This window comes from Scomber japonicus, chromosome 18, assembly GCF_027409825.1.
Source record: "Scomber japonicus isolate fScoJap1 chromosome 18, fScoJap1.pri, whole genome shotgun sequence".
In the NCBI taxonomy this organism is placed as follows: domain Eukaryota; kingdom Metazoa; phylum Chordata; class Actinopteri; order Scombriformes; family Scombridae; genus Scomber; species Scomber japonicus.
Window position 1 is genome coordinate 11,834,737 of NC_070595.1, and position 13,869 is coordinate 11,848,605.

A 13,869-nucleotide genomic window follows, 5' to 3' on the forward strand; every position below is an offset into this window, starting at 1 on the left:
CCGCTGATGGACTGATAAACCGAAACAGTGACATGTCCTGTTTTAAGCTGATTTACTCTTATTCACTTCTTCTGTCAGTATACAGAACTGGACACACACATACAGTGCAATGTCTGGCATTGGACACACACACATGTCCTGGGTCACTTTTGGGGACATTACATAGACATAGACTTAATTTCCTGGAGACTTAGCCTAACCATAACCATAACCATAACCACTGACCGAAAAAATCTGCTTTTTCCCAATTGGGGACACAGCTTTTGCCCCCAATCAGACAAGCCGTCCCCAATTAACTGCTCTTTAGTCTGAAATTTGTCCTTAAAAGGAGCCTATGACAGGCCACACACACACACACACACACACACACACACACACACACTAGCTCTTTAACACCCTCCACATTAAAGTGAGAAGAGGAAGCTGTTCTGGGAGGAAACACGCTGGGTGTTACTGTAGTTACTGTCACATAAACTACTACTAACAAAGACATGACAGAGTCTCAGTTTACATGCATGTTTACTAAAAGCTGAAAATCAGCTGTCAAATTTCAACAAAAAGACCAGCAGGTCTCGTCTCTGTATTTGTGGATAACCCATCTGTCTGCTGTGTTAATGAATTAATTCATTTTTGTTTCGCAGTTATTTAACTCTGCATAATTCTGTATGAATTAATTAAAGACATTCTGATTTAATCTATAACTCCACTTCTTGAATTCATCTTCTTGTTTTACACTTGAATGTGTATGTATTGAATGTACAGCGGTTGTGGAGGATTCCACCCACAGCATGCTACGTCTCGTACACTGAGCTCTAGCTAACCTACCTGGCAGCCAGCCCTCATGATAGAGCTGGGCACCGGGTGGCAGGGGGTCAGTGCTGAGGCTCGGTAGTTACAAATACGTCTGTATGAATATTTTGTCTCAGCTATATGCTTAAACTCTCTTACGTGGTCGAGCAGGCTGCCATTAAACATGTGAGGTAAAGTCGTTTTCCACCAATCATACAATCTAAAGGCCGGTCCATAAACCCCAGGTTTAAGTGGACTCAGCTGTAGCCAACCTGCTACAACATAATTTAGTGTCTGGTCCTGCTGCTTAATTCAGCTGACATATTATCAGACTAACATAGCTTGATCCCGCCAGCCCAAAAATGGCGTTAACATTGTATAGATCCTATACTATGATGTTGAGCCAGCCTGACTCATCGCAGGAGAAATTCCTTGAGCACGACAGCCCTAGAAATACTCACACTTCGCCTTCCCATCTCAACCATATGATTCATTCTGTATTATGTTGCTGTGTGCCATGAGTGCAACCTGTTTAGAATGCAAGTTTGTTGTGTCTGAAAAGCACCAGGGGAACAAGGGAAAAATCAATACACTATAATGCTGCAATATTTTTGGCCCCATCAATAAGCTGACACTATGTACTACAGTAGCACAGCTTCAAACACCGCACAGTGCTGATGTACAACAGGAACTCTTGAAAATGCTGCAAATAAAGTCATTGACAAACTGGACGTGGTCGATGCTTCGCTTACAATAATCTGCTGACTGACTTTGAGAACTCAGACAATGCATCCACAGCATCGACTACAGCTGCTACACTGACGGTTAGCATGACACTGACTGCTGAAAGCTAACACTGTGTTAACTTAACCACGCTACTAATGTACAGGAAGATATTCTGCACTAACTCTAATTCATTAATTTTGATATACGTTATATCTGTACTATATCATACAGACATGGAGCACACACACACACACACACACACGTCTGTTTACCAAGGAAATGACAATCACAGGCTCAAATTCTCATTATAAAATGACCAGTAGCACAACATTTAAGTACAGAGTGGACTTATTATAGCAGAGTTTTCTCATTGAATCATTGGAATTGAAGTCTACTTTAAAAAAGACTACATAATGTTATTTTTTATTCAAGGTGAACTAGTTGTGAAAATAAAATAATAAAAATCTCAAATCTCAGGTATCCATTCTTCTTTAATTCAGGGGCTCTGATATTTTAATTTAAAAATATTGTATTTATTTCACAAATCAAGAAAAGGATCAGATTATTTTAAAAATATTTATTCTTGAAAATTGGTTTAAACGATTAACTGATCATCAAACAGTTGCCGTTTAATTTTCTGTGTATGGACGTATCGAGCAGCTGTAGTAGCCTCTGCCTCTTCAACTCCTGGCATTTCTGCTGCAGTGTTAAGAACCCGACAGTTTCTCTACTTTATTCTCCATCGGTGCTTTCTGTTAATAAACACCTCTGTCGCTTTTTCATCATTGCCATTTTTCTGGCGCTTTCCAATGTTCTCCTTTCACACCTACACACTCAAGCCCTCCCTCCTCCTCCTCCTTCCCCCTCTCTACTCCCCCAACCACCCATCCATCCGTCCATCTATCCATCCATCCATCCCATTTGGTGGTACTCTCAGCGGAACACTTAGGCTATTTATAAAAGCATCAAAGCCCACAGCTTCCAACACACAGCCACTAGAGAGAAACAGGGGGAGATGGAGAGAGAGAGAGAGAGAGAGAGAGGAGGGGAGGGACAAGTGGGGAGCTAGAGGAAGGAGGAGAGAAGGGACACCGAGAGGTACAAGGAGGGAGAGGGAAAAAAACAGGGGAAAAAATGGAGTGAGGTGGAGGGGAGAGAGCAGCAGGTCAAAAGAAATGAGGAAGGAGGAGGAGGTAGAAAAAAAAGAAAAGACTGGAAGAGAGAGTCAGATATGTTTTCGTCCACTTCCCTTTTCTTCAGGATCTCAATGATACACTTTAACATCAGGTGTGTGTGTGTGTGAGTGCGAGTGTGAGTGTGAGTGCGAGTGTGAGTGTGAGTGTGAGTGTGTGTGTGTGAGAGTGTGAGTGTGTGTGTATGTGTGTACAGTTGTGTGTGTAGGAGGCAGGTTTTGGATCCGGAGACCTCCCACCCACGCAGGTCGGAGTTGCAGAAGCACCTGAGTTGCGCTCGGCACCGCCAACAGACGCCAATGTTTGCAAATGCTCACTAACTCATTTGAACCCAGATAGACTCATGAAAAGGGAGAAAACGTATTATGTGAATTCAGAAGCAAAGCGCGGGCACCGTGCCCAGCGGCAGCTCAATGGTTGCTGGTGAAAGCGAAAGACACCCGATTAAACTTGAACATAGATGACTCCCTTAGTCATAGGGAGGCTTGAATAGACCCCCTTTAAAACATACATGTTTCTTTTTGATGAGGGCTAATAGCTGCAGCTAACAAGCTAACGACACCTTTATGGGCTTGTTTCAGGTGCAATCTACACTCTGTGCCTACACCATTTTATGCTTCTCTCTCTCGCATGCTTTATATACCCCTTCTTCCCTGTCCATTATCTCCTCTGCATGCAAGAAAAAAAAAATCTCACCCACCACCTGTCTGCTAGAGTGTCATTCCAGCATACCTTTTTCACTCATTTTAAACCATCTGCCTGCTTTAATTTATTCCCTTTTTTTCTTTTAGAATATACTGTATGTAATTGTCTTCTGGCTGTAGGACGTAGCCACTCTAGTTGTGTGCAGTCCTCTTGATCCAGAGTACGATCTTAAATCATACAGAACAGAAATAAATGTACCACGATTTGACACAGCATGTTACAGTATGCACAATAAGAGCTCATATACACTGCAAGGGGATTTTTTAGGATGTGATGTCTTATGTAATGGTGGATTGAATATATTACAGAGAACTAAGCATGCATCTGCCTTTATTTTTAACCCAATTCATCCTTCCGCAATCTTTATAAATTCCTCTTTTGTTTCCAAACTTAACCTACTTGCTCTTTCCTCTATACTGCACGTTTCGTATTACATTCAAATATTGCACGTCTTTCATTCTTCTGCTTTAACTGCACTTGCTACTGTATGATCCACTTTCTTCAGGACTTTCGAGGAAATGTAATCCTCCTCTCCTTCCTACGTCCTTCCCACTCACTTTCTCCCCCTTTTGTCTCTCCCTCTTTCCTCTATGAATTCCACCCACACTTTTTCTTTCCATTTTCCTCTGTCTCCTCCCCTTTCTAATCTCTCATCTCGTTTCTCTTTTCCATCATTTCATGCATTTCTTTCTTTCTATCTTTTTTTCTTTCTTTCTTTTCCTCCCTAGCTACGTATTTACCATGTTTCTCACACTTCCTGCCAACCAGTCCTCCTTCCATCCCTCTAAAGCACTCTGGAGGGATAATTTGTCCATTAAGGCTGTGGGGAGACAGTGGAGGACACTTGACCGCCAGTGACACATTGAAACCAAACTCATTATTAACACACCCATTTAGAAGTGCACGAATGAACACACACACACACACACACACACACACACACACACACACACACACACACACACACACACACACACACACACACACACACACACACACACACACACACACACACACAAAACCAATCACGTGGAAGTGTTACAGTACACACAGTTCTGGTAAGCACCAAAAGCAGCCATTAAGGAAATAAGTCCTCGCCGGTTCATTAAATGGAACATGACACACGTGCACAGACTCACACACACACACACACACACACACACACACTCCCAATACAAAGAAATATGAAATATGTTCATAAACACTCTTAAGAAACATCACATTATAAAGGACAAGCTATATTATCATCATGTGATTGGGCCACAGGTGCCCCCCCCCGCCCCAAACTCTTTCAGCTCTGTCTATAAGCCAATCACTCCTATTCTCTTTTTTTTAAATATTATATTTTTGCCTTTATTTGAAAGTAGCTAGCAAGGGTTAGAGTTAGAGAAACAGGGAGAAGCACTCCCAATCATTCTTACTTTGATTAGTTGGATTTTGAATTAAAAAATTATACAGAATACACTGGTTAGCAAGACATTTCGTAAATGTCATAGTCATCGTCATAGTCATAGTCAAGTTCTGGGGAAAAACAAGCTTTCTCCTTAATAAACATGTCAGTCACAAACTAAGATAGATGACAGGAGTACTGGCACGCCTCTGCCTTCATTTCTTACTATTTACATCATAGCGATAGAATTCATCATTCATTCATCATTGCACATTCTGACATCGCTCAAATGAATATTGTATGTTCTGACGCGGATTGCAACCAAGGTTCTCTTATCTGTCTCACATAGTGCGACATGCAATAAACTTACACAGTCACTGATGTTGCACAGTCTGAAGATGCCTTTAGCTTAGTGCACACCTCTAATCCAGTGAGTTTGAAATGACTAAATGGACACATGGACTGGAATGAAATAAACTGAGAGCCAAGACAATCAAGAAATCATTGAGGTCTGTCGTATGGACAATGATGAGCCTTGGATTTTAATAATGTGGATGTATTGCACGGAGAAAGGGAACTGAAATGCACATGCATACAGTGCAGCTAGTTATGACTATTTGTGAAGGTGTATTTTAGCTGAAAAACACAGCAGCAGGGATTTCACTAAGCTTCAGGTATTGTGTTTTTAATGAAGTGTGCTTCTTTTTTTCATGGTATGAATAGTTTTATAATCATATCAGCAACAGTTGTTAAGTGAATATGGACCTAGTGGTAATAATACAAATTGGTTTAGCAATAAAATCCCCTTGAATAAACATTGTGCTGTAACAGGTGCAGCAGCTCCTTACTGGCAAACCCGCCCAATTAGTTCCCTCTGGCAACATGTGTGGTCTTTGACTCTTTCTCATGTATGGAAAACTACACAGCAGAATCCCACTCATGCATTACACTTCACTGTTTACAACAACAATACAAAGAGGCAGAGAGCTGCTCTGACCAGCAATACCACACACACAGTTGCGCAATATACAAAACCCGGACAGTACATGCATTTGCAGTAAGACTGAGCAAACCACCATTCAAAGCAATGAGGTTTCCTTCCTTTTTATTCTGCCTGTACTGTACTCATTCACTTTTCCCATCCTTGAAAAAAAACGACAAATGGAAATATACATTAGATGTACAGCAGATGGAAAGGTGAGCATACGAGCAGGGTTCATTTGTTCACATGTTTTCCTGATCAACAAAAAACTAAAGCTCTATTTTTAAAATCAAAAACACTTCCTGGGCTTCAAAGGTGGCTGTTTAAAGTCTGTGGTTTTGTCCTTCATTAAGAAAAATGGCTTTCATCAATTTGAATTCATGTGAGGACAATAGATGTAATACATACTGAGCAGACAACTGGATAGCCAAGTGGTGGACTGCTGGATGTGTTTGTCTCTCTAAACAACAGATATTTGATGATGTGTTATTGAAACTGAAAATAGAAGACACTGACCATGAACTGCAACGTCTTCAGTTAGTCTCTAGTTAGATCACTCTCTCTCATTTCCTGTAGTTTCTACCCTCTACTACTGTCTGTAATAAAGGCTTATATTGCAAATGTACCAAACATACATTTTACTTTGAAAATACTGCGGATATCCAACAAGACAATTATTAACAAAGATAACTCAAGCGAAATTATACAGTCTCAGACAGGAAATACAAATTATATGCTTCATATCAGCTGACTTTCAGTAGATATAAAAAAACATCAAATCATGTTTGAAACACCACCACCACTTCCTTCTTACCACAAGCTGTTGCTGCTTTACGAAACCTGTTACAGGCTGCTGTTAGGGGTGCTGCTCCAGCCTCCCCTTGCTTACTAAAGCTTGACTTATACGGTCGCTCAGTGCACTTCTTATGACTTGCTGTCTGACCGTGTTGGAAATCAAATGTGTTTTATAGTTGTTGTTCCAAACAGCCTCACAGAAAGGTGGAAAGGTGAGGGGGACGTGATATTGTTTAAATACGGGAATTTTTTTTACATATATATATTTTAGACAGTCACTCTTTGAAGGCAGTCATAGTGTTGTACTCTGCTGTTCACATGAAACGTGACAGAAATTGTTGTGTAATGAATGAAAAAGAAGAGCTAGAGAAGCTAGAGAAGGTCAAAAACTGAATCCTTTCTCACGTCCACAGAACTAGAGAAACTCTGCGTGAAGTGGGTGTGAATGTCGGCTTGTCCATTTTGGAAAGTTATAGGATTGGCCATGCACAGCCCACACCTAATCCACTGTCAGAAGCATGTGTGTGTGTGTGTGTGTGTGTGTGTGTGTGTGTGTGTGTGTGTGTGTATATATGCGTCCAATAAAGAGAGCTGGACTTGCATCATCAAATATCGCATAGCCTTTCATACATTTAACCCTAACCCTAACCGTAACCCTTCACTTCAAGAATCAAGAATGTTCACTAACATGTACACTAACTGAAAGTACACTTAACTGTTTACACTTTGATAGTAAAGCAATTTCCCTCCAACTTGCTTCTAAAAAAAGCGATAAAAATGTACTTCCTTTTTCAAATATGACAAGTCAGACTAAAGACCAAGAGGAACAAAGGGCACAATGTCAATACCGTGAATAAAGTTTAGCTTTGCTGAAACCACACATTTGCTTTGCAGCTCATCTGCAATTATTTCACACCAACAATGGAAATGAACTACTGTAAGAAAGGAGTGAAATTATAGACAGAGGAAACCGACTTACGAGTTTACAATTGATCCATAGACACCATGTAAATAAACAAAGCTCACATTTAAACATGCAGACCATTTAATACGATCTCTCTTACACAGCTTCGGGTGATTGAAAAGTCAAATAACTATAAAAATGTCTCTTCCTTTATTCTCTTTCTCACCACTGCACAACCATAAATCTATCTATTCATGCACTACAGTATATAATGCTGCATAAACACTAATAGTCAGCCTTTAGTTCTGCTATGTGACTCTCAAACACAACCAAGACGCAAAGCACACCCAAACCCTGATCTCACTTTACTCTGTGTGTGTGTGTGTGTGTGTGTGTGTGTGTGTGTGTGTGACCTTGCAAAGGAATTCCCTTTCTCCCTGAGCTCTAGGAAAGTGATACCCTGCTCCAGACAGACAGATGGGTCAGAGAGTAACTCAGGATAAACACACCTGATGGAAGAAGGTAGGTGCAAACTGTTGCTAAGTGGTGGTGATTATTCACTCATACACACACAGACACAGACACACACACACACACACACACACACACACACACACAAACAATGTCAGATGTCAGACACTTTTTCTCATTCCCTCTTCCTCTTCTATCCATCCATTCTTCCATCCATCCACCAATGACCATGCCCAGGTGCCCCCAGACCTACAAAAGCCCCACCTTCATCTCCGAGAGCACCGAGGGTTCCTACAGCGCAGCAGATGCTTGCCCTAAAAGGACACTATTGACCCATCACATATTCACACAGGCTAATTACCAGCAAAGCCACTGCTGTGTCAAACAACATCTCTTCCATCTTACAGCATATAGACGGCTGCGTCTGAATTTTTCACTGTTGCTAGGAGACGTGAAAATCCTTGAACACATCCAGTTGGCTGTTAGTACAAGTAGAAAAAAAAGACATGTAAATTGATACAAAACACAAAAGTCCAAAAGCACCTCAACATTGTTGTCATCTAACTATGTTTCTCTGATGGTTGATGTCATTTCTCGTCATAACAGCTACAAACCAGATGCAGATGTGAGTGAAATGAATCTCCACTGTAACATATAGAGATGATGGACCTCACAGGAAGACAGTGAGACAGCGGGAGGGAGAGGGAGAAGGGAGGGAGAAAAGCAAAGTAGAAAACTGTCTCCCAAGTGTTTCTATGATTAACTCTGCATTTGTTTAAAATGACCATTTGAATGTCACACAACACAGAAACACAGATGGGTTACTTTTTTCTACAGGGTGGTGTTATGACCTTCGGCTAGGACAGCTCTGTTTGTGAGTCCCTATGATCAGTCAGAATGGCAGCAAAAACCTACAGCACCTATGAGTTTCATCAATGTCTACTACTGCATATATGAATCCAGCAAGAGCCACAAAAATCAGATGTGTCATTGCTCTGCTGCACCATTAAAGGAAGTGAACACTGTATCGCTGTTGATGAACTGATCCCAAATGAACAAACACACTAACTCAATCCTCCATCAAGGGTGAAAGCAGTTGACTTGGAGACAGAATGCTTCCTGCTCATTTGTCTTTTAAAGTTCTTGAGTACACTAGAGGTTTTATTACTGACATTTTGACATGCCAGACTTTAAAACACAAGTGGAAATAATCAAATATATTCTCTGCTTCGGTTTCAAGGTCTTGGTTTTGTGTGTGCTGGCTCACTGTCACACTGACATCACTTACTGGGACACAAATGATCACTAATGTCATTATTAACACCTGCGCCTTTTCCTACAATGACATGTCACTATTTCTGCCCATTTTTTAAAAGAAATACATTTAATGATAGAGCTAAGGCAGTTTGAAGCTCAGTCACCATAACACAGTAATAAACATGATATCTATTTACTTCCTGAGGCCTTCCTACAGTAATATCCATAACTAAATCTACACCTACAACATGCTCCACTCTGTGAATAAAGCACCAAAGTGCTGCCTCCACTACCAGACTCGCCTCTGTTGCACTATATTGTTTCCCATAGAGACTTTTCTTACTCATTTTTAATAAAGCTGAGACATAATATTAGGTTGTGCTATTTATACGAAAAAGCTAAATTCCCTGATGTAAGGAACAGAATATTTCTCTGGCATTTAACAACCACACGACCCACCACGCTGTATATTGTAATATGTCAAAAATCCTGTTGTCCTTTTATTTTGTTTGAGACTGGAGTGAGAGCTTCACAGTGTCGTTCTTCCTTCCCATCTAAATCTCAAATTTCAAGGCTCTTTTCAGATCGCTACACTGTGAACTAAATGTACACTTAGATTGACTGGCCTGTCAATCTTGTGACATATGCAGTCAAGATTTGGGCCTTGGTAATGGTGTTCATTAACATTTGCTAAAAATAATAACACTGAACAAACAATGACATGGCCTCATTTCATCAGAATAAGTGAAGTTGACAGCATATTTTTGTGCAATATTTTCATGAATTTGCCATTTTGTGAATTAGAAACAAGAACTTGGAACCTCATCTTTCACATGTAGAAATAGGTAGATCATACATTGAAAACATGTTAAAACCAGATTAAATTATTTACTAGGGAAGAAGAGAGAAGAAAGTAATGGAATTAAGAGAGAGAGAGAAACAACAGACAAACAACAAAGGTCCAGCTTAGAAATAGTGGAGAGTAAAGAAATTAGAAGAGAGGGGGGGAGAGAGATGAATTAAGGAGATAAAGAGAGGAACAGAAAATAAACTTATTAAATTATTAAGAAAAGATTGCTTTTGTAGTGTGAAGCTCAAGAGAGACTGAAAGTGGGAAATGGAAGGACCAAAGAGAGACACGGATATGAGAACAGAGACAAAACACAGAAAAATAGAAAAGAAACTAGCGACATCAAAGCTGACATTCAGCCATTAAATAACACAGAGCACCAACTCGGAACTCCTACTTTATGTGCAAATGACTAAAGTAGAGTAAAAGTCTAAAACTCAGATCCGCAAAAACAACCTGTAGTTATGTTTACACCATCTAGTGGCGGTCGTAATTATGACTGGGGGGAGTGACACAGTTCAGACGACACAGATTTAAAGTGATTTTGCCTTTTTAGGAGGAGGCGTTTGGGTGGATGGCTACAGTTAGATTGCAGGAAGTTGACTTAGCTGCGGGAGACCTCCATTCACTTCCAGTTTCCAACTGAGATTTGGGACATTAAAAAAAAACAACAACATACATTTGTAGTGTTTACAGTTGCCATGACGATGAAGGCTTCGTAACCTTAAGGAAGTATTAACCACACTTCAAGAGATTTGAACCCAAACTTCTTTGCCTAACCAAGTGGTTTTTGTGCCTAAACCTAACTAGACCTTAACCACAGCGTTGTCACAGCAACATCATTATATTCTAACAGTGATTTGGAACGGTTTTGAAGTGCCATATTTCGCTCCTATGGGGCGTTTTTGAGTGTAGGTGCCATCAACCTACGCGGTTCCCATCTCTCCTATAGAGGGCGTTGGAAATATTCATACATGTCATTTTGGGAGGTACTGGAAATAGACACATTAATTCTGTTTCATTATGAGGACTAGTTGGTCCACGTACCTTGACACTGGAATCCCTGCTTGCCAAAACCCCTGTGGAGAGAACATAAGCAAAAAACAGGTTGAACATTGTGCAGGCACAGACGTGCACATGAAAACATGCTACACACAAAGAGAAAACAAACCTGGCAGAGGAATTCTGAAAATCTCTCTCTTTGCCTCAAGACATTTGCATGGAGGCAAATGTCAAATACTATCTGCCACTTTTGTCCTGCAGTGCTAAAGCTTTCCATCCAAAAGGGCAGAAAACTCATACACACACCACCACTGAAGTATGCAGGCAGTGAGGACATTCGATTATTGTACAAACAGTACAGTGCATGTACTGAGGTCAACTAAGGTCCACTCACAACACACACATGCTGTGAGGCTGGATTGCAGCTGCCTCAGGGCAAGATGGTCAACCACACCTAGTTGGTGGTATAGAGAATGCTGGGATGCTTGCAGGTACACGCACGCACTCATGCACAAACACACACACACACACACAAACACGCACGAACGCACACTCAGCCCTGCTCATTTTCATATTGTGGCTACAAATAGATCATCTCTCGGGGTGTGAAATCACTTAGTGCTCTCATTGTTCTTTTTCATTATGCTTATTGACCCAGATAGATAGATAGATAGATAGATAGATAGATAGATAGATAGATAGATGGATAGATAGATTTTATTGTTGAAACGGGTCAAGCTGTTAGACTGGGTGCACAATGTTCCTCTATTTAGGGAATTTTACAACCTGTGAGACAATCCCACGAACACGCACATATACTGCACACTCACATACGCATAGATACATGGTCACACGCACAGTCTTCTAGGTCAAATCATTTAGCCATTCACAAATTAAAAAGCCTGTCGCAGGACTTAAATAATGGCCGTTTAGGGAATAGTGCACAGTGAAGATAATAAGAAACGGGACAAATTAGGCCAACCTAGAGCCGGAAATTCATTTAATAACCCGAGCGTTGTATCACTGTCTAGTAAACCCCGGTGGGCTGGTGACAAGTCTGCACAGGTGACTGAGAGGAGAAAATTGAGGGGGAATGAGGAGGAAGGCTGAAGTTGTGTCAGCAACTGAGCCAGTGTTTAAGACACATAGCACTTTACGTTCACACCGATTTTCACTGCCTTTCACCACCACTGGAGAACATGTTGCATTTTTTTCTCAGCCTCTCTCAGTTCCTCTGCCTACTTGATGCCATCAAACAATGGTCTGCAGCCATTCCTTTTTATTGGTGCAGCCCACATATCTCTTCGTCTTGCTTCTGTCCTACCTCACATTTATAGCATCAACAAGTCCATGAATAAGGCTAAAATCAATGTTTATTTTGGGAAAACTGTGTAACCAGTATATCCCTCCCACTTTATTTATCCCGTTGTAACTTACTGATGTAATACTACCAAATACAAACATTTTAGTCTACAGCCATTTTGTCTTTTTCATCATTTCATTATTCATCTCTCCCTTTACCTCTTTATTTAAGCTGTGAAGTCATTAACTCATGATCTAACCAGAGCTTCATTGTTCAACTGAAACTTGTCCTGTTATTGTCTTTATAGTGAATTCCTTTTATTCTGCCCATGACTAAATTAACTTAAAATACCATTATAGCCTACCAATTACATAGCCTACCAAATTATGTATTTACCTTATTATGTGATGTACTAATAAATGCATAAACCAACTGAAATAAATACATTTCAAAAACTGTCATGAATGGAGGGTCCGTGTGAAGCCCTCCATCCATCCCTCTGTCCGCTCCTCACCAGATGAAGTCGGTGCAGTGGCTGCAGAAGGTGGGCTGCTTGAAGAAGCGCGCGATGAATTTGTGGTCCTTCACTTCATGCACGTTCTTCTGGCGAAGGGCTCCCTGGCGCGCGAAGCCCCGCATGGGCTCGCGGGGTCCGTCCTCCCCGTCGCTGTTGGCCGCCGCCGAGTCTGCCATTCTGCTGCTATCTGTGCAACTATCTTTCTATCTACTTTAATTAACCAACGGAAGTTGGTGGAAAAAGCGTTTCTGGCTTCAGAAAAGTGGCTTCTCGTGCGTTCTTCTGAGCGAAGGAGTTTAAAACCGATCAGCTAATTTAGTTTTCGGTAGTTTGGATATTTGTTATCGCGTCCTTCGGCTGACTTGACAGGCTGCAGCTGCGCTGCGCTGCTTTCTGCTTCCTCCTTTTCTTATGAGCGCACAGAGAGCCTGACTGTCAGAGAGAGCGAAAGAGAGAGAGAGAGAGAGAGAGAGAGAGAGAGAGAGAGCGAGCGAGAGAGAGAGAGGAGAGATAAATAGAGAGGGCGAATGGAGAAGAGATAGAGATAGAGAAAGAGACTTGATGCTTTTGCGATAACGTTGCGACTTGGATGTATACATAGAACATTTGAATGGTGGTGGCTGGGGTGCTTTAAATACAATAAATAGGCCAGGTTTGGGTGGTTTGAATAAAATCAGTGATATGATGTCAATGTAGATTCAAACTTTACCTGAAAACATCGCCTTCATATCAGCTATTCAAGCAATTGAAAAAGATTTGTGATGCATGTAGCTACATTTTTTTAAACAGTGAGGTTTTATCTCTCTTATTTGTCAGATCCTGTGTTGTTGCATTGGATGTGATTGTTGGAAATGATGTTTGTATGTCACTTTGTGACAGCTTTGTATGCTACCACTTTGTCCAGGTCTCCCCTGTAATATAAAATAATGTATCTCAAGACACTCAAACAAAGGTTAAATACATTTAAAAAGAAGAAATAATTCTG

At 40.9% G+C, this 13,869-nt stretch overlaps 1 protein-coding gene across 1 annotated transcript in view; it reads right to left on the reverse strand.

Moving 5' to 3' along the window:
- LOC128378636 (protein kinase C beta type) overlaps window positions 1–13,227 on the reverse strand; it is a 79,104-nt gene extending 65,877 nt beyond the window's left edge. Inside the window, exons 1-2 of the mRNA XM_053338203.1 lie at window positions 12,882–13,227; window positions 11,110–11,141 (exon numbers count right to left, since the gene is read on the reverse strand). Coding sequence (XP_053194178.1) covers window positions 11,110–11,141; window positions 12,882–13,060 — 211 coding nt within the window. The 5' untranslated portion in view covers window positions 13,061–13,227. The remainder of the gene's footprint in view (window positions 1–11,109; window positions 11,142–12,881) is intronic.
- Between the last annotated feature and the right edge of the window lie 642 nt (window positions 13,228–13,869).